The 23,838-nt window shown below is 35.7% G+C and overlaps 3 protein-coding genes across 3 annotated transcripts in view; all 3 read right to left on the reverse strand.

The window, feature by feature from the left end:
• Nucleotides 1-396: 396 nt before the first annotated feature.
• Nucleotides 397-6,910, reverse strand: psma3 (proteasome 20S subunit alpha 3). Its single transcript, XM_016487267.1, has 11 exons — nucleotides 6,758-6,910; nucleotides 6,169-6,251; nucleotides 5,848-5,971; nucleotides 5,271-5,372; nucleotides 2,473-2,546; nucleotides 2,298-2,370; nucleotides 1,928-1,993; nucleotides 1,514-1,560; nucleotides 930-997; nucleotides 676-740; nucleotides 397-595 (listed from the first exon to the last, which is right to left on the reverse strand). The coding sequence occupies exons 1-11, from the start codon at nucleotides 6,776-6,778 to the stop codon at nucleotides 551-553; spliced, it is 768 nt and encodes a 255-aa protein (XP_016342753.1). The 5' UTR covers nucleotides 6,779-6,910; the 3' UTR covers nucleotides 397-550.
• A 2,271-nt stretch (nucleotides 6,911-9,181) lies between these two features.
• LOC107689317 (ADP-dependent glucokinase-like) lies at nucleotides 9,182-16,380 on the reverse strand. Its single transcript, XM_016487268.1, has 6 exons — nucleotides 16,145-16,380; nucleotides 14,890-15,049; nucleotides 12,242-12,432; nucleotides 11,979-12,075; nucleotides 11,736-11,872; nucleotides 9,182-10,932 (listed from the first exon to the last, which is right to left on the reverse strand). Exons 1-6 carry the CDS (start codon nucleotides 16,377-16,379, stop codon nucleotides 10,262-10,264), a joined length of 1,491 nt encoding a protein of 496 aa, XP_016342754.1. The 5' UTR covers nucleotide 16,380; the 3' UTR covers nucleotides 9,182-10,261.
• Nucleotides 16,381-20,451: 4,071 nt separating this feature from the next.
• The window catches only part of LOC107689318 (heterogeneous nuclear ribonucleoprotein U-like), a 9,891-nt gene continuing 6,504 nt past the window's right edge, over nucleotides 20,452-23,838 (reverse strand). The window contains exons 10-14 of the mRNA XM_016487270.1: nucleotides 23,539-23,707; nucleotides 22,060-22,329; nucleotides 21,658-21,905; nucleotides 20,805-20,900; nucleotides 20,452-20,647 (exon numbers count right to left, since the gene is read on the reverse strand). Coding sequence (XP_016342756.1) covers nucleotides 20,597-20,647; nucleotides 20,805-20,900; nucleotides 21,658-21,905; nucleotides 22,060-22,329; nucleotides 23,539-23,707 — 834 coding nt within the window. The 3' untranslated portion in view covers nucleotides 20,452-20,596. The remainder of the gene's footprint in view (nucleotides 20,648-20,804; nucleotides 20,901-21,657; nucleotides 21,906-22,059; nucleotides 22,330-23,538; nucleotides 23,708-23,838) is intronic.

Here is a 23,838-nt window from a genome sequence, read left to right on the forward strand (position 1 = left end):
TATATATTTTTTTCCAACATTAAAAATAGACTGAAAAAAAAATGCAGTAAAAAACAAACAAACTAAGTCTTAAACTTAAAGGGCTCATGAACTCGGCTGTATTACGTATTAAGTATTACAATGATTTTCCTAAAATGATGTCCTAAGAAATGTAGTGATAGAAGTAGAATATAAAATCTAGTAATTACCTTCTCCAACCCAGCTAAGCTCCAGCTCAAAGGCTTTGTCTTTCACCTCATCATGAACAATATAGATACTGAGTAGAGATGACAGACACAAATACACAAAACAATAGTTATTAATTTCTAAAAGAGAAGGTGGATCCTTTGCCTAAGCTCGCTGTCCAACTAATGAACGGTAATTATGGCAATTTAGGAGTCTGAATCAGAGCTTCAATCTCTTTTATAAACCGTATTTATTGTCAAGTCTGAAACCCACAAAAGGAAAACATAGGACTACATTAGTCCATTACAAAACATAAAAAAACATTGTCTGAAACATGGTACACAGTCAGTGTGAAATGGAAAAACGGAGGTTTGCAACACTGTGTTTACATGTTGTCCTCATCAGAGTCATCCTCCTCCTCCAGGGATTCCTGTCAGGGCAGAAATATGACAGTAAGTCATGCTGAAGAGAGCTTTTGTTATAACTATTACCAGAGGGACAGTTACTTACTTTAGCATATTTCTCGGCCTCCTCTTTGATGTCTTTGGGGACAAGCTCGTGCCTTCCTTTTGTGACTAAAAAGGGGCATCCAACATTAAAAATAGACTGAAAAAAAAATGCAGTAAAAAACAAACAAACTAAGTCTTAAACTTAAAGGGCTCATGAACTCGGCTGTATTACGTATTAAGTATTACAATGATTTTCCTAAAATGATGTCCTAAGAAATGTAGTGATAGAAGTAGAATATAAAATCTAGTAATTACCTTCTCCAACCCAGCTAAGCTCCAGCTCAAAGGCTTTGTCTTTCACCTCATCATGAACAATATAGATACTGAGAAGAGATGACAGTTTTTAAATTGTGTAAATATAAAATCTAATTAGTTATGGCATGCTATAAATATTTTTTCAGAGTCCCACAACCATGGAAAACTTGGAAATAGCAGGAAAGTTTAACATGTTAAGGCCTGGAAGAGTCACAGAATTTAATTCATTTCTATTGTGTATAATGTATGATCCTAAATGCAATCTCAATAAGATGATTTTTAAAAGTGCTAATGCAGTGAATTATGAATACAATGCAAAAAAAAAAAAAGGGCATTGAAATTGACTGGTCAAAAGGTGTTCATGAGAAGCCAACATTATTGTAAACTCAGCAACCTTACAGATAAGAAAAAAATCAGCTGTGCTAGACCTTTAAAAGCTGACGCACAACACTTTAGCGTTTGACTGGTTTTGTTGGTATATGGTTTGTTTTCGTGGATCTCTGCTGCTCTCATGTGTTGATATGATTGATTCATTCGATTTTGAAGTAATCTCAATTCTAAGTTTATAATTAAAACACACTTACATTTTTGCCACTTCCTTCACCAGTTCTCTGCAGGTCATTTCTTTCATCTGAAATACAAGATTAACATTTACAAGTTTACCTACTTTAATCTGTTGACGTTAAAATGGAAACACTGCTAAACAAATTCAGTATTGTAGATGTTTTGAAATGACAAATCTTGTAATGACACAATGCTGTTACTTCTTCAGGGCTGTTTTAAATGATGTTGTCCCTGCAGTAATGAAAAGAGCTGACTCTTGTTTGAACATGTTCCAAAAAAAAAGACTGCCAAACATGCTTATACTAAACACCACAGCTGTACTGTTAACAATAAAGACCTGTTGGATTGAATGAGAATGTATGATAATAAATGAGAGGCAATGACATTTTCTGTACTACAACCCTGGAGATATATATATATATTTTAACACCTACCTGTAGTTTCTCAATTTCTGTCTTGGCAGCTTGCTTGGCTTTTCCAATAGCACAGCCCCAGTAACCCTAACAAACAGACACTAAACATTAATGACAAAGGCAAACACATGTACAGGAGGTTCAGGTTAATGAAAACAATGTGTAATCTGCATTGATATTGAGTGTTGGAAGGAGTTCAGATGTATGCTGGACACTGTTTGGCTGCTTTTCCATCACTACAAAGGTATAGGTTTGTAACAAAATTCATACATTCAAACTTCATGAGAACCATTCAAAATCATGAGAAACAAATTCAGAGCAGTGTATTCAAGCTGGTAGTGTATATTAAGTATTAAGGTATTGATTAACAGAGATAATAGAGATCTCTTACGTGTGAAATCCCAGAAGGGTCAACCATGTAGAGCTGTGGACCATCATCTTCATCATAAGATCCCAGGATGAAACTGAAGGGTTAAAACAAAAATACATACATAAGAAATGAAACTTACATTATGCAATGATAATGCAAATGAAAATGCATTATTGAAACTTTACAAAAGACCTACCTGCATCCAAAAGGCCTCACAGCGCTGTATAATGTGTAAGCATGGACATACATGGCCACCCTGTCTGCAAGATGCTGTTTGGATAATATGAACAGTATATCACTGACCAGCATATCTTTGTAATTTCTTTATTGTTTAACCGTTCAATTAAACAAAAATCCATTTGCTTCGAATATATACACAATCATATAAGACTTAATTTAATACAGCACATGAAGACAATTGTGTATGTTTTTTTTGGGGGGGCGGGGGGGGGCTTTTTGGAGGGTGTCAATGGCAGACCTGCCAACCTTGGAAAAAAAAATTGAGTACCATCAGTGTGACTTTCACTTTTCCCCATCCTGCCATAATCTGCTTTAGTAATAATTATGAATGTGAATAAAAAGTCACGTTTAACAATTTGGTCACTGAGCATATAGCTTTACATTACTTTGCCAACTTAAAGCAGCACTATGTAACTTTTTCTGTGTTCAAAATCTGCAAAATGTATATAATGAACGAGTACATCATGAATTCATCTTCCAAACCGCATTTTTGTCTTATTCCGAATCACTACGGTGCACTTATAATAAGCACTTGGACTATTGTAGCCTGGTCGGGTCGTCACCGCTGCGGAGTAACACATAACTGCGTGAATCGCCATAGACATAAACTTAGAGAAGTAGCTCCAGTTGGAATGTTCTTCCGCGGGATGTGTGCAGTTCTGTTTATTAACCGCTAGAGTGCCAAAAGTTACATAGTGCTGCTTTAAATGCCTGGTGAACAAGCAAGCTAGCTTGCAAATTACATGCCTGTATAACGTCATTAATGTAAAATATTTTCCAAAGGTTAGCAGGTCAGTCACACACACCTTTGTGCTATTCCTGTTAAGGCAGTATTTGAGAGTAAACACCGTTTATAATCTAACCAAAACTTGGACAATGCTCATATTTACTTTATGTATGTTTTTTATTTCTTCATTCTGCCAAAAACAAAAACACTTACTATAGTACAGTACATGGTAAAATAATGGTCTGAACAAAAACAGCAGACAGGCTTATTGAAAATGCAAATTCATCCTCTGCCAGCAGGTGGCGTGTGGCGCTTTCAGAGCGGCAGAAATATAGCAGTTTCCCCGGTAACGGCTGTACACAAAGCAGCGAAGCACTAACTTTGAAACGTGCAGTAGGGTTGCACGATTATGACAAAAATCATAATTGTAGATTATTCCCTTGAAATTGTAATTGCGATTATTAATTACGATTATCACAATTTACATTGAATGATGTTTATACCATTGTTTGATGCAACTGCATGCCGTATTTTAATATGAAAATAAACAAGCTGAAAACACTAACTGAAAAACTTTTAGTGCTTTTCTATAGTATTAAGCCTCAAATGTCAACTATACATCGGATTGGTTTCTTCTTTAAATTATAAAAAAGTAAAAATATGAATGGTATTATAATGTTATACTAAAACTAAAATTAAAATAATGGGAAAAGCCCTTAAGATAACATGTAGAAAGAAAAAACGCATCTTAAGCACACAGAATAACATAAGTGGACTTTGAACAATTAATTGCCTCTTTGAACGATTATGTAATTGTGGCATCCATAATTGTATTCACGATTAGAAATTCGATTAATTGTGCAACCCTAACGTGCAGTGCTCATATTTATTTAATGAGACCGTAGCCTTTTAAAGTTTAATCTTAAATCTAATCTTAGTTCACGAAGCCATTTAGCGATTTCAATTCTATTTTGATTTATAGTTCAGCATTACTTGAGCATTTTATAATTTGCATGGCTGAATGTCTTCCTCTTAATGAATGAGTATTTTAAGTGAATCCATGTAATCGTCAACTCCAGAGGATTAAGTTAAAGGGGTCATATGATGCTTTTTTAAAGATCATTATTTTGTGTATTTGGTGTAACAGAATATGTTGACATGCTTTAATGTTCAAAAAACACATTATTTTTCAAATACTGTACATTATTGTAGGTCCTCTATGCCCCGCCTCTCTCAAACGCTTCGTTTTCTACAAAGTCCCTCCTTCCGACAAGCGCAGTTTGCTCTGATTGGCCAGCTGACCCAGTGCATTGTGATTGGCCGAACACCGCAAGCACTCGTCGGAAATGTAACGTCCCTTACCATAATCGCGAGCTTCATCTTTCAAAATAAATGTAAAGACAGAGCCCGAAAGGGGAACAGAGTCGCGTGACAGACACAGTGATGAAGCTGGTATGTGTGCAGTACACAAGCCATGGTTAAGACAGCTGACTCCACTGTGATGTGACCCCCTCTCTCTCTCTCTCTCTCTCGCGCTCTCTCGCTTTCTCGCTCTCTCGCTCGCTGCGCACACACACACACGATGCGCAAAACTCCGCATTTGAACAGTCAATAGCAAATACTTAAACTAATCAATTTAATATTTCAACTTTCCACATCCACCCCAACCTGTTTACCTTAAGGAGTTAGAAGTGCAGTGACTGCTGTACTGTCCTCGCTTAAAGAAATCAGTCAGACGGCGGGAGTGGAAGGGGGATCGAGCGGGATTTTGTGTTGCAGTCTCTTTTTAATGATAGGCCTTATGCATTTGTCAATCATTTCTGCTTGCTATTTGGGGAATGAACTCTTCTTTTGCTGTTGCTTGATTCGAGTACTGCGTGTGTAGAGGCGTCACCAAGTTTTTGCGTAGTTTAGAGTGACAAATCTACCAGAGTACTTTGAGGTCAAAATGCGTACAGGTTGACAGGTCTGCAATGGCGGTAGAATGTTAATTTTTCTGTGATCTATTGCTTTAGTCTCTCTCTTACCTTCAGTGGGATGTCATGGCCATAGTTGGAGCGGAAGTTTGAAGCCTCTTCTCTGGACACTTCTGAGAGAGATCGTGCATCTGCTAGAAGACCAGCCACAGCCTAGAAGACATACAGTCAGGGATTCATATGCATGTAAAGATTTACACTACCATTCCAAAGTTTGGGGAAAGTAAATGAATACTTTTATTCAGCAAGGATGCATTAAATTGATCAAAAGTGACAGTAAAGACATTTTTAATGTTACACAATATTTCCATTTCAAATAAATGCTGTCCTTTATGTTCATCAAATAATGTAATGTATAAGACATGTTTCTTGAGCACCAAATCAGCATTTTAAATGATTTCTGAATGATCATGTGACACTGAATTTTCAGCAGCCCTTACTCTAGGCTTCAGCTTTGCCACTACAGTAATAAATTACATTACAAAGAAAAGTTATTTTAAATTCTAATACTATTTCACTATTACAAAAAAAATCATCAAATAAATGCAGCATTTGTGAGCATAAGAGAGTAAGTTACCAACGATATATGACTGAATATCTGCTTAAACAACATTGTCAATATTCCTACCATTCCAACATGCCGATCGATATTGAAGATGCGTTTATTGGAGCCCTCCTCATACAACTTGGACAGAACCAGCTTCTCTACACCAAACACGACTCCATCTTTGCAGCGGATGCCAATTGCTGTGCTAATGAACAACAAAAAACAATTATTATTAACTTAATATGTACTTCTAGTTTCATCAGACAACAAACACAAAACACATTCAAAAACATATTGTAGGTGTTATTAAAATGAAGGTAAAGCCTTTCTCAAAGCAGCACATTAAAATGTAGATGTTTCTGGCTTCAATTATTTCACATGTAGTAGTATTTAATTAATTACCTGCTATTTTCAACAGCCTTCATGGCATATTCGACCTGAAATACCCTTCCATCAGGTGAGAAGGTGGAGGCGGATAAATCATACTGGAGAGGGAGAAGAGAAATGCTGTCAGCAATTATTACTTGTGTTCATTTCATATAAATAAACCATTCGAGCATTTTTTAATCACTGCAAAAATAATAAACACAGCTGGGCATCAATGACAAGGCTGAAGAAACTCAAAAGTGCAGAGCAGCTTTCGTACTGCACAACACGTTTACTTTCACTTTACCTCCACAGTGACTTTTCATTTGAACTGCTATCATTGTTAGCGAGCAGTGACTCAGCAGAGGCAAAATAGTGCAAAACTACACAATTAACCCAAGTAAACTTAAAAAATATATATTTAAACTAATTTAGTATGAAAACTCTTTATGAACTTTAATTAGGTTGGCACAGAATAAAACACTAACGCAGATCCTGCACACTAGCAGTAGCTTATTAGCTTCAGAATGACACAGACATACACGCATTCCTTATTTATTCGCTCTTTCAGGATCAGATCTCAGTCACACACTATGATAAATGTTGTATTATTAAATCCACTCACCCCGGTCCCAATAGAGCTCATTGTAATTGGCGGTGATCAACTATAAACGTGAGGAAGTGCTCAGCAGCCGCAGACTCTCCAGCGTATCGGCTCTCCCTCGGTTGTGGCTAGAAGGGATACAGCTCCGACCGGAAACTGAACAATTAAATTAATTTTCTACCTTTTAGATCGTGTTTTATTAACGTCTACACCTACCCCAACCCTAAACCTACCCCTTACAATAATGAAAAAATAGTCATTATTGTTGTACAGTGTGACAAAAATTACGCTATATTGATGTGCGCATGCCCAGTAGCGCCATGCGTATCCCTTCTAGCCTTAACCATAGACTTAATAAATACCTAGACTCCTCATTGGCCGCTTTGAGCCGTTGCTGCGATACGTCAACGCGTCCGCCATGTTAGACTGCCTTAAAAATAAATGGAGGTAAACGGAGGAGCTGCGGTTTTTTGTGGATAAAAACACGATAACGGTTACATTTATCAACCGATTTCAGCCTGTTTGCAATTGGCTAAAAGGGAAAAAAAAAATATATATATATGATAAGTCCACAGATTTATGATAAGCTATGATATAAACTACAATATAAAGTTAAAACTTAAGAATTCATTTAAACTTTGATTTCATATAAAGTCGCAGCTTTCACAGCTTACTAGCGATATCGCTAGCTATTAATAGTCTGACACTGGTGGCTAATTAAGCTGTTAACATAAAGCTAAAAATGACCAAAAACATACAGAAACAACTGTTCAGTCTTACCTGTGAAAGATAATACGCCGAGATCTGTTTTTATTATTGTGCGACGGTTTGTAGATGCCCAAGCTGCCGACGAGTCAGTTTCGCCTGTCCTGATATGAGAGTTGCCCGCACCAATATGGCGGCGACGTTGACGTGCGGTCGAGCGGCCAATGAGTAGTCTAGGTATTTATTATGTCTATGGCCTTAACCCTCGCCCTCTGCCGCCTGCGACCAACGAGCTGTGATTGGACACCATATCGACCAATCAGATTCTCTCGAGCGTCAAGAGGGTCAGTCTTTCACAATAAAAATTGGATACTAAAAAATAAAAGTTAGCGTCTTTATCGTATGTTTACATTGGAAGATTTCTATCTATCTATCTATCTATTCAATCATTCATTTTAAAACCCTAAAACTTTTCAGGTTGAAATGAAAAAGATTTTCAGATTTTCACAGGGAGACTTTTTGACCCGCATTGTATTTCTAAATATTCTGAAATATTTTACTAAACAGTAATAAACATTCATGAACCAAACCAAAGGCGTTGAATTGACCTCAACTGTTCGAAAATATCCTAATTAAAATAATCAAAAGTCAATAAAATAATCAGAAATACACAACAGTGTACCATAAATGGAATGTATTATTTTATTACATACAAATTCATTCAAAAAGGAGTCCTTTCCCTTCAGAACAGCTGTTGCTGCCAGACCACACATGGCCAAGACAAAAGAAGGAAAGAGAAAAAGGCATATCATAACAACACTCAAATACTCTTACCACCGTTCTGTAATTAACAATTCCAGTGCTACAATTGCTTCATACGCCCTTATTATCAATCACCCAACTCCCTCTTGTATTATTACGGTATGACTAAACAAAACTAGTGAAACTATTTTTCACACTAAAGATTCTTCAAATCGACAGGACCATCAGTTGGTCAGTATGCTACAGGCTCAGATCTCATCCAGAATCACACCGGCTGCTCTCTGTCACAGCTAAATTGGTTCGAACTCAATTGTTGTGGATCTTAGACATCCAGACTACTGTAATCCCTGAGACATATTTCATATACCAGATGGCGAGCGTCTAAAAGCACTCACTCGGATATCTTTCATAGGGTGGGAAATCCATCTCCTGTCCGATATCGGGTTACACTAGCATGGACAAGCATCTCTAATGTACCCATCATGTAAATAAATGCAGGTATACAATATAATCATGATGGACATCAGTTTTATAGGCACAGGAGGTAGGTAATAATTTGCACTCAGGGTGACTAACGGAAGATGTGACTGAAAGGAAGTCAGGGCCCAGATTTGCTTAGATGTTTCTGAATCGGTGAAAAGAGGCACCCACAACTATGATTACAACAGATATGACGTTTCTGAGAGGTAAAAATCACCATTGCCGAAGTTCTTTAAATCTTCCTCCTGAAAATACATACACGCAGATAGTTTTTGCACGTAAAGAAATAAGTGGTTTTGGCTTCCTATTACATCCTTTCCAAAGAATAGTTCCTCATTCGAACTCAAACATAACTAAAGTACTAAGGTGAATCTCATGAAAGCATGGCTAGGTCACATAAAAAAATAATAATACAATTTAAAAAAGAAATAAAAATTCAATCATGAAAATAAATAAAAACTAAATAAAATAACAAATAAACAATACAATAAATTAACAAAATAAAATCAAATAAATTGAATATTATAATGGTAATGGCAAAGAAATAACACACCTCTCCTTCATTACTTCTTTTTTAGCATGTTATTTACATGTCAGTTAAGCACATTGTCCTTTTTTAAAACTGAATTTTATTTGTAATTCCAATTATTTTTAATTGAGATCACTATAATATATTTCTTTTGATTTTGGGGAGAAATATGACTGGGACATATTTCTTGATGGTTTCATGAGATACACCCACACAAGCTAAAATTACTATCCTTAAAACATTTCACTTCCCTAGAGTTAAAAATCAAGCCATGTTCCCTTAATTAAAAGTGGCATGTGTTTGAATTCAGTCGTTGTGTTGTAAAATAAGCTAAAGATATAAATAAGACATGAGAAAATGAGAGCGGAAGACAGAATTGTTTCCATGTTTGGGATAATGTGCAACTGCTCAATCACTTGTTAAAGTGGAATATGATGATGCTATGGAATGAGAATAAAGACGTGACTTGAGTAGGCAGAGCATAAAACAAGGAAGCAATAATATTCGACCAATGAGGATAAAGCAATGTTAGGTAAAATATGGACTCCATAACACTTCAGTCATGCTAAATTTGTCTGCATTTCCACTTGACATTAACATAGCGGGCTACTGTGTGCATCAGCATCGATTGATTTCAGTCATAATATAATGGCTCTGGGTGCTCTTCTGCATATTATTTTAAGATTACTGGCCCTTGTTGGAGTAATGCGCATGAAGTGAATGAATACGGAGCCATTTTAAGACATAAAGGTTCTGGATAGCAGTAAAGAAAAACAAACTGAAAACATATGACCTATAGGTGGGATAACTCGGTGAATCTCATAATCAAGTGTCCAGATCATATTTCACACAAAAATCAAAAGGGAAAAATAAAAAATTATATTTTGCATAAGGAAAAAAAATATTGTGGCTATATTGTTGACACGTTTTGTGAGATTCACCCAACGTTATATTAGCTGGACCCAATGTTTGTATTGCACATGATCTGTCTCGATGTTTTTCACACAAAAAAAATTAAATGAAGCAATAAAAGAAAAAGCAAAGACGTCTCATATCTGCAGTACGAGCCCAGCGGCAGAGATGTTGTCTCCTCCTCCAGCAGTCTGGTACACCTCAGTGCACACCAGCACAGGAGCCACGCAAACCTCATAGCCGTCCTCATCCCAGCACGAAACGGGTCGGGATTCCTCAAGTGGAATTCTCTGACTTCCTTCTTGCCTGCTAACAGAGAACGATTCGTCCATGATCAGCCGCGCTTTACTGAGATCGATGTCCGGCGAGCCGCAGACGTGCCGGTTGGCGGTCAGAGATGCTTTGGCTGTGGCCGACATGGTGTTCTTCCACTTGGAGCCACGTTTGACGATGATGGCCTGGAAAGCCAGCGTGTGGACGTGAAGGCGTGTGAGCGGCCGACCCGTGCCGGCCTGCCGGTGGCGCTGGTTTACCAGGCGGTAGAGTTCTCGCATCTGGTCCAGCACTGTAGCTACGCGTGGGTTGGGGTCGGAAAGCACTGTCAAGTTGCTGCCGCGGAAAAGGCTCAGGAGATTGGGCAGCTCTTGCTCGTTCATGCCTAATGAGTCGGTGTGAGGAAGAAGAAACTCTAGGAGATCTGACATCAGACTCTTCTCTACGAAGCTGGCCATCTCGAAATGGACAGCAATCTGCGGAGACGCCGAGGACAACATCTTTGCCAGCTTTCCCAGCAGAGCCTCACGCTCTCCTGGAGGAAGCAAATGGTTATTACAGAATATCACAATCAACACAGAAAAAAAGCCTGATTTTAATATGCAAAATGCTTATTGGAACATTAAAATTGAGGTACACTTAAAAAGAAATTGCGTAGAAAGACAATATTCATTCCAAAATTGCTAGTTTTTCATTGAAGTAAAAAGACAGTAATAGTATTTTTCTGTAAAACGCACTCCAATAATCTGTTTTATTTACAACTTCAAAAAATATATTTTTACACACTGAAAAAGTTTTTATTTTTACTTTTTATTGAAAAAGTTTGAGCAATTTTCACTTAATTTTCTCAATTATTTACAAAGAAATGTCATGTAAAAATGTTATTCTGAAGTAGAAACACTGAAATAGAGTATTTTCTTATAAAATGTACTCCAATCTTTGTTTTATTTACAGTTAAAACATTTTTTACAATGCAGTGTAGTTACACACTTCACTTTTAATACTCGATTAAGCATTTTCACCTTTAGGTCTAAATATTACCTAAATATTTACCTAAAGAGTGCTACGAGTTATTACAGTCAGTCTACTTTCTCAGGGCAGCTGGGAAAACATGCTAATCTCACCATGTGACAGTACAGAGTTAGTTTAGCTCCAAACTGCCACTAATCCACATACGGGCTGAAGTTTATAATAATTAAAATACATAAATAAAAAGTTTCATATTGTTATTTGAAAGTAGAATAAATGTTGATTTGTTGAGCATTATGCAATAATGTTTGTAAATGTTATTAATGAAGGTTAATTTGAAGTGTTAATTAGTACCCTTCATTCACTTACCCTGTTTGAAAGGGAAGTTGTCCATCATCTGTAGCCCTCCTACAACGAGCAGATCTGGTTTGAAGCTGTTCAGCTTCTCCTGAAATTGCTCCATGGAGTCCAGATATGGATTATGATCATCACTATGGACAATATACCTACAGCAATGCAAGAACATTTCAAACACTTACAGAAAGTTTAGATTGAAAGTACAGTAAAGCTGAAAAAAAAAACAGAAATTAAATGTATTTAATGTAATCCCACCTGTTGGCTCTTCGGGAGGTGTACGTCCCCCATGTGGCACCCGTTGGATACTCCAGGATCAGGTGGATGTCTGGTTCATCCACTGTGTTTCCAGCCACTGAGGAGAGACAAAAAAATTAACTGCAATGAAAAATATGGAAGAAAGCTGTAGCAAGCAGAAAAATACTTTAAAATGAAGATTTGTAACTGTTCTTGTTATATGTACAATGTTGAATAGAAAAGGCTTTTTTAGCATAAAGCTGAAGGTAAGAGCATTACAGCACCTGTGATACGCTGTGAGAGGATTTCAGTGAAATCGGTGCTGAAACTGCCCCCTAAAAGCACATCACATCCTTCCAGCGCCATCCTGCTGGCCATGACAGGTGCATTTCCTCCTATTGACCACCTGTTTCCTGGTAACTCTCGAGAAGCCTCTACCAGCTCACTGAAGAGCGTGTCATTCATCACAAACCTCCTATGGAAAAGAACAAAAGTAAATAGTAAAGATGCTCAGATTCTGAAGCAGGTTAAAGATATTCAAAATAAAATAGATGAGAAGGCAAACATTCTATGAAACTGGGATGAAAGCGACAAAAAGACTAGCATGGAACCAACAGCATAAGCTTACGATTGATAAGATAAAGGACCCCTGTATAGGAAATATGTTACATACCTTGGATAAGATTAAAAAGACATTCGAACTTTACTGTAAATCTCTATATTCGCAACAGACACAGGTAAATAATGCACAAATTAAAACCTTTCTAGATTCTCTGGACCTTCCTTCTATTGAACAGAAACAAAAAGATAGCACTGTACATTCATTTTTTTTAAAGATATTTTGCTTTTGCAAGGATGGAAACATTTTAGAACTGTAACATTCTGTAATATTCTAGTGCTTTCTGGAACATTCCAGAACAATGTGGGACTAGTCATAAAAGACAAAAATTATCAAGCGTACACTTCTGAAGTTTTGGATGACTCACTTTTGGTAACTGTTTATGTTATAACAGTTTATGTTAACTGTTGTTGTTAGCTCAGTGTTATGCATCTACCATGTAATTTGTATGCATGATTAATAACAGATTAGCTTGTATAAGTTTTCAACATAGTTTTTTTTTGTTTTCATGAGCACTGTTAATGAGACAAAAAGTTATGTGATTTTCATCTTCAGCATGTCAAACTTCATTACGAAACATTAAAAATAAAAGCTAAATAAAACGTATAAAAATTTGTTTCACAATGTAATGAATAGTTGCTAACAAACTAAAAATCATAAGAACATACATTTGTGTAGAGACTCTAAAATCAACAACAGCCAGTTTCTTAATTATTTGTTCTAGACTGATTTTTTTTTTTTTTTTACACCATAACCATAAGACCTGGAATATGTATAATGCAAATAAGGCCGATTTGTAACAAATAAGAAGTGCAATTATCATTGCATTTTATTATAAATGAACCATTTTATAATGGTTGGACATTTGTTGAATCATTGTTCTAATTAACATAGTTTTACTAGCAGTGCTATCACAGCTGCAACTTGAACATATTTTTGTACAAAACGCATTTCAAAATCTTTCACAGAATTGCCCAGCTTAAAAGTCTCTCTATAGACGAAAAGAATGAAACGAAAAACACCACTATGATTGATGGTTATTATCTAGAGGAGAAATTCACACATCAGTCCAAACATGTGATAACCAGAAGCACTCGTGTCGTTGCTTTGGCAGTAGTAGCTGTAAATTACACTCCGTTCAGACACGGCTCAAACAGCACTATGCAGAGTCTCAACATAACTGCAATATTATCTTGAGAAACCTGCCATTCCACTCTCAAGTGTGAGTTTTCTTGCAGGACGCAGCTGCCATATTGCCAGCACAACAAAACTAAGACGGTCTGACGCATTTCAGCTTAACAATTTAAAGGAATAGTTCACCCAAACATGAAAATTCACAATAATCCACAAGTAATCCACATGACTCCAGTCTAGTGCTGGGCGGTATGACCAAAAATGTATATCACGGTATTTTTCAAAATTATACCGGCCATCAATTCACAAAAAAAACTGCATGTTTGTAAGAAATAAATCTATCATTAAGGCGTTTCAACTTTAAGTCCATAATCCATCATAATGCTTTCTTCAGTGAAAAAGTGCATCCCCTGTTGTCCTCTCACATCAAAATCCACCAATATATGCGTTTAGAAAGGCTTTGAACTCTTTTTGCTTGTAAACAGTTCTCTCCTGATTCAGACGAGACAAATTTTCACTGGAGAAAGCAATATTATGGATAGAGTACTCGTATTTAATCAACGTTTTGAAGTTAAAAACATCTTGATGAATTTGTTCCTTACAAACACTCAGCTTTTTGCTTCACAAGACATTAACTGATGGACTGGAGTTGTGTGGATTACTGTGATGTTTTTAATCAGCTGTTTGAACTCTCATTCTGACGGCACCCATTCACTGCAGAGGATCCACTGGTGAGCAACTGATGTAATCCTACATTTGTCCAAATCTGTTCCGAAGAAACAAACTCATCTGCATCTTGGATGCCCTGAGGGTGAGTAAATTTTCAGCAAATTTTCATTACTCCTTTAAAGAAATTATCAATTTTTAATGTTATTTCATTAATGTGACACTTTGTGGTTGCACAATGTTAGTTGTTCATGGCTAATCTGATGAACTGCATCTGTGGCTACCTGTGTGAACTTGTGGGGAACTTGAGACCAGTTAATTCGTTTTAATTCTAACTGTTCCAACCAATACAAAATGGAAGTTTGCAATCAGATCAACTATGTAAACTTGTAAAACAATTGAATTGACCCTAGGCTTCGAATTCAGTAAATCACAACACCTGTATTGTGCTACATTGCGCAATCTCTACAGTCCTGAGGGCTTTGCGAACATGCTTGAACGGCTCTCACTTACTCTGAAGCAGCTCCGGGGGAGAAAAAGTAAGCGAAACTCTGTGCCAGCTGCTCCGTGTTCTCTATGTAGTCGTGGTGGAGGGGCTGGTCTGCCGGCTTCAAACCCATTTTGTTCAGCAGAGTCACTCCATCGACTATGATATCCACACAGCCGCCAAAACCTGATAAGAGACAATGACACATGTGCAATAATCTAATCTAATATTACAATAATTTAATCCTTGAACCTGACCATCCAACAAAACATGTAAATCACAGGTCATCTGAACAAACTGGATTAGATGCCATGCAGGTACCAATCACGGGTTGAAAATCGATGAAATCACAGATCAGTTTCACTGAGTCAATGCATACAGAACTTCAACTGATTGATTATCAGTCCACACAACAAAGATTCAATCAAGAGTCTAGAAAAGTCAGAACTTTTGCTTGCAGTGACTGTAATGTGTGCAACCAATACTTTAATTGCATTGCATTGGGCTGTGTATGCGACTCATGTTAATGATTGAAGACTTTTGGTAAACAAGGCCTAAACCTTACAAGCACTCAGCACTTGTTACTACTATAGTGTAAACCAACAAAAACAAAGAAAAAAGAATGCAAAACTAACATGCAAAACATCAGCACAGGCTTGATCCTATAGAAGATAACAATCCTCAGAAGCAAAACAAGCCAAATTATTAGATAAAATACTAACAAGCTCAAGAAACATCAGGAACAATAATGCACCAAAATGAACACAACAAACTAGCTATTATTTGTTACAATCCGTGTTATTTCAGTATCATTGGGATACAATTATAATTTCATATTTTAAATATTTTGATTACGTTTTTATTTTTTATATTATGTTTGTATTATAATTTTAGTTCAAGTTTTAGTCATTTTATTTTGTGTTTTTCTCATTTTATGATTTTTTTTTTATATATACACACAATACATATTATTACATTAAATGAGTATAATAATTAATTAAAAATACAACTTTACTACATAAACTAGTTAGTCTTATTTTGAGAATTGCAAAATTGCATCTATAAGCAATACTTAAAACAAAAGATGTAAATCTAACATTTAAAAAATGTATTATTGTATTATTATTACATTTTTTGTTTTTATAAAAATACAAAGAAACTTTATTAGATCAATTAGATATTCTGAACTTTGAGAACTGCAGAATCTATTCCAATCACGCCTGTACATTGCATATCATAATTATTTGTTGCATGCTGTTAAGTACACTTAAAAGTCTGTACCTATAGCCACTCGCGGGCTGGACACGCTGTTCATGCCCACTTTCCGCTCTGCACGCAGCAGTGAAGACAGAACCGCGTCCAGCCTCTCGTCCAGAACCGAACTGTCCGGTGAGTGGAACCAATACGCCACCAACACCACTGCAAGTGACAAAAACGAGCCATATTTGACACCAGAGCGCAGCTCAATGGCCATTGCAGATGTATGAGCCACACACTCCTGCCTCTCTTTCCTCATGAGCGAGTAAGTGCTGATGACCCAGGGGGCGGATGTGTTTTTATATTAGTACACACAGTTAAACTAAATGAAAATGAGAAATGTTTCCTTGGCAACTAGACGAAATAAAATTATTTTATTATATTAAAGCAAAAGTGTTTTTTAATGGTTTTAGTTAACTACCCTGGTTAAATTGAAAAATTATCAGTGTATTATAAATAAGTAATTAAGAGCTTAAAAACAAATCAATACATTTAAGTCATAAAACTAAACATGAATACATATATATATATATATATATATATATATACACACAATACATATTATTACATTAAATGAGTATAATAATTAATTAAAAATACAACTTTACTACATAAACTAGTTAGTCTTATTTTGAGAATTGCAAAATTGCATCTATAAGCAATACTTAAAACAAAAGATGTAAATCTAACATTTAAAAAATGTATTATTGTATTATTATTACATTTTTTGTTTTTATAAAAATACAAAGAAACTTTATTAGATCAATTAGATATTCTGAACTTTGAGAACTGCAGAATCTATTCCAATCACGCCTGTACATTGCATATCATAATTATTTGTTGCATGCTGTTAAGTACACTTAAAAGTCTGTACCTATAGCCACTCGCGGGCTGGACACGCTGTTCATGCCCACTTTCCGCTCTGCACGCAGCAGTGAAGACAGAACCGCGTCCAGCCTCTCGTCCAGAACCGAACTGTCCGGTGAGTGGAACCAATACGCCACCAACACCACTGCAAGTGACAAAAACGAGCCATATTTGACACCAGAGCGCAGCTCAATGGCCATTGCAGATGTATGAGCCACACACTCCTGCCTCTCTTTCCTCATGAGCGAGTAAGTGCTGATGACCCAGGGGGCGGATGTGTTTTTCTGCTATAGAAATATAAGAGGATAGAATGGCGTGAGCTTATCCAAATAAGCACCGCTGAGCAAACGATGAAAGATCTAAATAATAATTCTCTTCTTTTAAATATTCACTCTATGCTGTCACTTCAATACGTATTAAACTCATTATCTTTGTCATTTAGGTATTACATGAATTATTACTATTCAGATAGATCTTAAAGTATCACGTAGACGGGTTGTCACGTGGTACATGTTACTTTTCTCCGCGCTATTAGGATGGACCAATCATAATAGTTGACGATTACCTGATTAGGATTTTTATAATCATGTTATAGAGATTATTGTATTGCACATTTGAATTTGCATGTTAGGTCAAAAATCCGTTGATGTAACAGATTTAAATTAATGTAATTTATATGGTGTAAATAAGGGAAAAAAACGTTCTGAGATTTGCACGGGGTTTAATAGGGGTTTGGGTTTTTTGGGCCGCCTTGCGCCCTCTGGTGGTATAAATGTTGTGTATTTGACACTTTGTCACTTTTTTCCCCACTGGCTCTAGTAGGAAGCGAGTCATTTCCGATCGTTTTGTTTCAAAATAAAAGTTCAACATCTAATTGATTACAGACCACTACGTATAAATATCAAGTATTTAAAGACTTAATAGGACACTGAAGGATTTTTAAATTATACTATTGTTGCATATTTTACAAACAGGCATGAAATGTGACATTTCTTTTCAAAGGCGTTATGCTCGACTTAGCAAACAGTGTAACTACATCTCATTCATGTGGCAGAGCTGTACATAAACAGAGTTAAATAGTTACAGACGGACTTGTTATATTTCTGCATGGATATGCCTATAGGATAGTTTCTGGAATCTTGCTTAGTCCTCTGTTGGCTTCAGTTTATTGCAACAGACAATATGCCTAATATGATAGATAGATAGACAGACAGACAGACAGACAGACAGATAGATAGACAGACAGACAGACAGACAGACAGACAGACAGACAGACAGACAGACAGACAGACAGACAGACAGACAGACAGACAGACAGACAGACAGACAGACAGACAGACAGACAGACAGACAGACAGACAGACAGACAGACAGACAGACAGACAGACAGACAGACAGACAGACAGACAGACAGACAGATAGACTATCTCTGTCTGTCTCTGTCAGACAGAGATAGATAGATAGACAGACAGACAGATAGACAGACAGATAGATAGACAGACATAGATAGACAGACAGATAGATAGACAGACAGACAGACATAGATATAGATAGACAGACAGACAGAGATAGACACAGAGATAGATATAGACAGACAGACAGATATAGACAGACAGACAGACAGACAGACAGACAAACAGATAGATAGATAGATAGATAGATAGATAGATAGATAGATAGATATGCAACTGTAAACCAGTTATTATCTTAAAACTTTATTAGCATTTAAAAACAATGTATTTCCAAGAGAATGCGTGGAATAAGTTACTCATTTAGTCTTTTTCTTCTTATTTGATTAAGGTAAAATAAAAAACATTACAAGTTATAAAAAAAAAAAAAGACGGAAAAAGGTCTATATTACAAAGTGTTATCATTTAAATACTATTATTTGTTACCTGATCAAATACCTTAAACATGAACAAATACAACATCAAAACAAGCTTCAATTAAAGTCACCTTCATTTCCTACAACACATGCCATTAATCATTTTCAAGTACAAAACAGCAATACTTTTAAAGTAATAAAACAATATGTTCTGAATATCTACCATTTCTTTAGCCAACAATAGGTAAAACATATTTGTCATTGCATCATATGTCTGGAAACATAGAGGTCATCTTAACAATACTGACACATGAGATTATCTGCAATTCTAAAAGAAAAAGAAAAAACAATATAGATGCATATTTCATTCAGTCACTAGAGAACAAGTAATCAACCTACTGGTTAAATTGAATGGCTAGGCAAAAGCCTTATAGAATTATAGATAAGAGAAAAAAACTTTCAAACGTGTTATAATTGTTCGCAGTTACAATAATTACACATTTTTCCGTTAAAGCATTAGAAAATCGGTCTATTGTTAACAGTCCATAATGGCATCCTGGAATGCTTTGAAAGCTTTACTATAAAGACAACACTATTATGAAATAATTGTATAATCACAAATTCATATGTAAGATTATGTAGTCCAAAATTCTAGTAGTGTTATTTAATTGCTATAATTTTGAAGCAAACGACACATTTTTACAGGTCTACAAAAATTGGGGTCACATCTAAGGTTATGTTAAAGACGCATACCCTTTTAAAACATAAAATAATTTGCAAAAAGACCAAATATATTATGAAATTCAACTTAAATTAAGTTCAAATCTTTAAGGAGCAGTAAGCTACATGTCAAAATAAAACAAGAAAATAAAATAATACATTCAATTTCTAAGAAATACAGCTGGAAAAAAAGCTCTTAATGCACTCGTAAAATAAATGAAACATAAAATGATGGACTGCTTTCCAGTGGACTGCTAATCCAATGAAGAGATTTTCCAAAAAGCACACAATTATTATGCAACTATGGTTGACATTTCCAGTTATTTAAATTCCTTTTCTTTAAACATACTGTCTGCAAATCTGACCAGATCTTTTATACAAGTCTTTTCTCAAATTTCATTATCTTAGTTTATACGTTTCATGTTCTTTTAACTATAAATATTATTGCAGCAGGACAAATATTCTTCATATAACTGCAAAGTGCTGCAACAATACAGTAGACTTCTTATATTACAGAGCTTTACTGCTACACAAAGATTCACACGAGTCTAATTAAAAATAAAATTCAGAACCCTGAAAGGATTTAACATACAAACATCCCACCCTGAAGTTATACTGAGATTCCTGAATTGAACCGCGTTGTCATACAAACCTGCGGTCAAAGACAAACATAAAATATTAATTTAAAAAACTGTAACACACTCTAAAAAATGCTGGGTTAAATGCAACCCAGTGCTGGGTAAAATAGGGACAAACCCAGCAATTGGGTTGTTTTGACCCAGCGGTTGGGTTACTACCCAGAAGGTTGGGTTAAACATTTAACCCAACCGCTGGGTCAAAACAGCCCAATTGCTGGGTTTGTCCCTATTTTACCCAGCACTGGGTTGTATTTAACCCAGCATTTTTTAGAGTGCAGGTAACCTGTAAAGCTCTGAAAGCTCCCAATATGGAATGTCCTATTAAAATCTGTACAAAAACAAAAGGACATTAGATAAGATGAACGTCTGACTTTGGAAGTTAAAGCTGATGTTCTTTATATGATATCAGTCCATCACAGCTATTATTCAGTAATATCCAGGATGGTACTGTTGACTCCATGGCTTCTGATTCCAGAACTGATGAAGACAAAGATACAAAGAATTAAAGAATGAAGCCTGGATGATTTTTTAGGACCATTAATAGTGTTTGCAAATTTTTAATTTAAAAATGTTTTCATAAATCATATATATATAAATTATAGTATATTTATACATGTTTTTCTGAGGGACTTACCCCTTGTTGCCAGCTCTGGTTGAAAGCTTGTGCTTTGTTCATGCTAAAGTTTCCGTTTTTAAAACCTCGATTGTTTCCTCCTCGGCCTCTGAATTTCTGTGGAAACAGCAGATTTATGATTCCTGGTTAACATTTTGGTTGAATTTAGTTTTAAACCGAATTAAGCAGAATGTAGCACATTCCACAAAAACAAAACACTTCTAGGAATACAGCTGGAAAAAAAAGCTCTTAATGCATTAATAAAATAAACTACACAAAACAATAACCTAAACCCAAAAAAAGCATCAAAGCATCACCCCTGAACTTCTGTGAGAAAAAAAAAAAAATCAGATTTGTGATATCACATTTTAGTTTTTGGTAGAGTTGGTCTCTTTCGATGAATTCAAGTGTAATTGAAATGATTTTGTCTTGGATTTGCCCGATTATACGTGCTTTGATTCATGTGTATATCTTTATGTGAATTAATGTATTTTGTTTTGTTTAAATGTTTTTATGTTTAACTATGTGTGCTGCCTGTCTTAGCCAGGACCCTCCTGTAAAAGAGATTTTATATCTCAAGAGTTTTATCTCCTGGTTAAATAAAGGTTAAATAAATAAATAAAATAAAACTGAGCTAAGTACTAAGCCTCATTTCACTTTAAAATAAAATAGAACAAAACAAAACATTTCTAAGTAAATGAAAAAGCATCATTTTTAAAACCTTGATTATTTCCTCCTAAACCCCTGAACTTCTGTGGAAACAGCAGGTTTATGATTCCTGGTTCACATTTTAGTATTGTTTTTAATATTTGAAAATTTACAGCGACGACTAAAATTTAATTTCCAACTAAAACTGATTTACATCATCTCTCACCTGGTTGAAGTTGCCCCGGTTGCCCCGGTTGGCCCCTCCCCCTCGTCCCATGTTGCCCCTGTTCATGGCTCCTCCCCTGTTACCCATGTTAACCATATTGCCACGTCCAGGTCCCGGCCTGGGGGCACCACTTCTGTTAGGCATCCCTCCGCCACGGTTGAAACTGCCCCGGCTGAAGCCTCCTCGGAAGGCAGGGGGAGGAAGGAAGCCTCTCGGTGGTCTGCTGAACCCACCACGAGGTCCAGGCACTGTCAGAAAATCCGAATCATTTATACATGATTTCCTGCTCAATATTCTGATTCACTCTAAAGTGTGCTGCTTTATGGTGTCTTTAATGTTCCTCTATACAAATAAGTATATAATGAATAAAAATAAATATTTAGTTCATCTGAAACATATCACCCCTAAAGTTGCCTCGGTTTTGAAAGCCTCCTCGTCCTCCCCTCTGACCCTGTCCTCCTCCACCACGGTTGAACAGATTTTTGCCTCCTCGTCCCCAAGTGCCTCCCCTCTTTAGTTGAACACCTCCCTGGTTGGGCTTCTTCTCAGGAGGAAGGGACTTTTTGCTCTCCTCTTTGTACTGTTCAAGAAGTTTGGTAGCTTCTTCCTTCTGCAGCTCGACATAAAGCACTTCACTGAAGCACTGACCTTCCACAGGCAACGTGTATATTCCTGCAAAACATTATAGTGTGGCATTTTGGGAGTTTTGTGAATTGCACACCAGTGTTTATATTGTTAACTAAAATAAAAAGTATAACTAAAAGTTTTAAGCTTGTAAAATAAAATAAAATAAAATACTTCTAGGAATACAGCTGAAAAAAAGCTTCTAGGAATAATGCATTTATAAAATAAACTACACAAAATAATAACCTAAACCCAAAATAATGAAAAGCATATTGGATGAAAAACATGAAATTTAACATTTGCCTTGGCAAGTAATGAAAGATAGTAAGTTTAAATTGAAGTAACTGAAACTGAAATAAAAATACATTTAAGATAAAAATTAAATAAAACAAAATAATAAAATAAAATATTAGATGAAAAATAGATAACATAAAAATTAAAAACAGAAATGTTGCCTTTGCAACTGAAAAAAAAAAAGTTTAAAATACTAAAATTGCTCAAATTCAAACAAAAACAAAGATTACAAAAATAAAATAAATTATATTATTTATTATTATATATATATATATATATATATTATTTTTTCATCTATATTAAACTTATAGAAATAGAAACATTGTCCTGGCTACTAATTGAAATAAAATAAGTTTTGAAGTACTAAAATTAGTCAAACTAAAACTGAAATCAAAATAAAAAAAAAGAAAAAACAAACAAACAACAAACAATAATTACTAAAAAGATACTAAAAGTAACTGAAATAAAAATAAAATCTCTCTCTCTCTCTCTCTCTATATATATATATATATATATATATATATGGCACCTCTAATTTGACAAAATGCTATAAAGCTGCTTTATGAATAGGTGCCATATAGCACCAAAAGAGGTTCCCCTATGATTACGAGCCAAAGAACCACTGCTGGTGCTATATGGCACCTCTTATGGTTCTACATAGCACCATTTGACAAAGGTGCTGTATATCACCTTTAAAGATCGGTGCTATATAGCACCAAAAGAGGTTCCCCTATGCTTACGAGCCAAAGAACCACTTTTAGTGCTATTTAGCACAAGTTTTGTTTGATTAAAAGCCAAAGAACCACTGTTGAACACCATTTTTGAGAAAAAGTGCTATATGGCACCATTTGACAAAGTGCTATATGGCACCTCTTATGGTTCTACATAGCACCATTTGACAAAGTGCTATATGGCACCTCTTACACATCTCAGATCGAGTATGGCTTGAGAAAAGGATTTTACCCTTCATTTTTAGGACTGCATGTTCAGGTACATCTTTGCCATCTGTTTCTGCCTTTTTCTGAGTCCTCTGTATATATTCCTCATCTGTCGGACAGACTACCACAGCTTTACGCTGGAAACCGGCAAACAGGCACATTTTCCTTCTTTGGGCTGGCGCTGATATGTTAGTCTAAATGGAGAGTATTTTGGTAGGATTTTCAGTAGATGGTATAATGATAATGCAATGAACACTTAAAGGGATAGTTCACTCAAAAATGAAAATTCTGTCATTAATTACTCACCCTCATGTCGTTTCAAACC

The sequence above is a fragment of the Sinocyclocheilus anshuiensis genome, unplaced genomic scaffold, assembly GCF_001515605.1.
Source record: "Sinocyclocheilus anshuiensis isolate Anshui unplaced genomic scaffold, SAMN03320099.WGS_v1.1 scaffold1006, whole genome shotgun sequence".
NCBI classification, from domain to species: Eukaryota; Metazoa; Chordata; class Actinopteri; order Cypriniformes; family Cyprinidae; genus Sinocyclocheilus; species Sinocyclocheilus anshuiensis.

Coding starts and splice junctions, on each gene's coding strand:
- psma3 (XM_016487267.1), bottom strand. CDS start 6,778: ATGAGCTCTATTGGGACCGGG. Junction 6,252..6,757: donor TGAGCTCTATTGGGACCGGG/GTGAGTGGATTT, acceptor CTCCCTCTCCAG/TATGATTTATCCGCCTCCAC. Junction 998..1,513: donor GTGAAGGAAGTGGCAAAAAT/GTAAGTGTGTTT, acceptor ATCTCTTCTCAG/TATCTATATTGTTCATGATG.
- LOC107689317 (XM_016487268.1), bottom strand. CDS start 16,379: ATGAGGAAAGAGAGGCAGGAGTGTGTGGCTCATACATCTGCAATGGCC. Junction 12,076..12,241: donor CCTCTCACAGCGTATCACAG/GTGCTGTAATGC, acceptor GTCTCTCCTCAG/TGGCTGGAAACACAGTGGAT. Junction 11,873..11,978: donor ACCTCCCGAAGAGCCAACAG/GTGGGATTACAT, acceptor GCATTGCTGTAG/GTATATTGTCCATAGTGATG.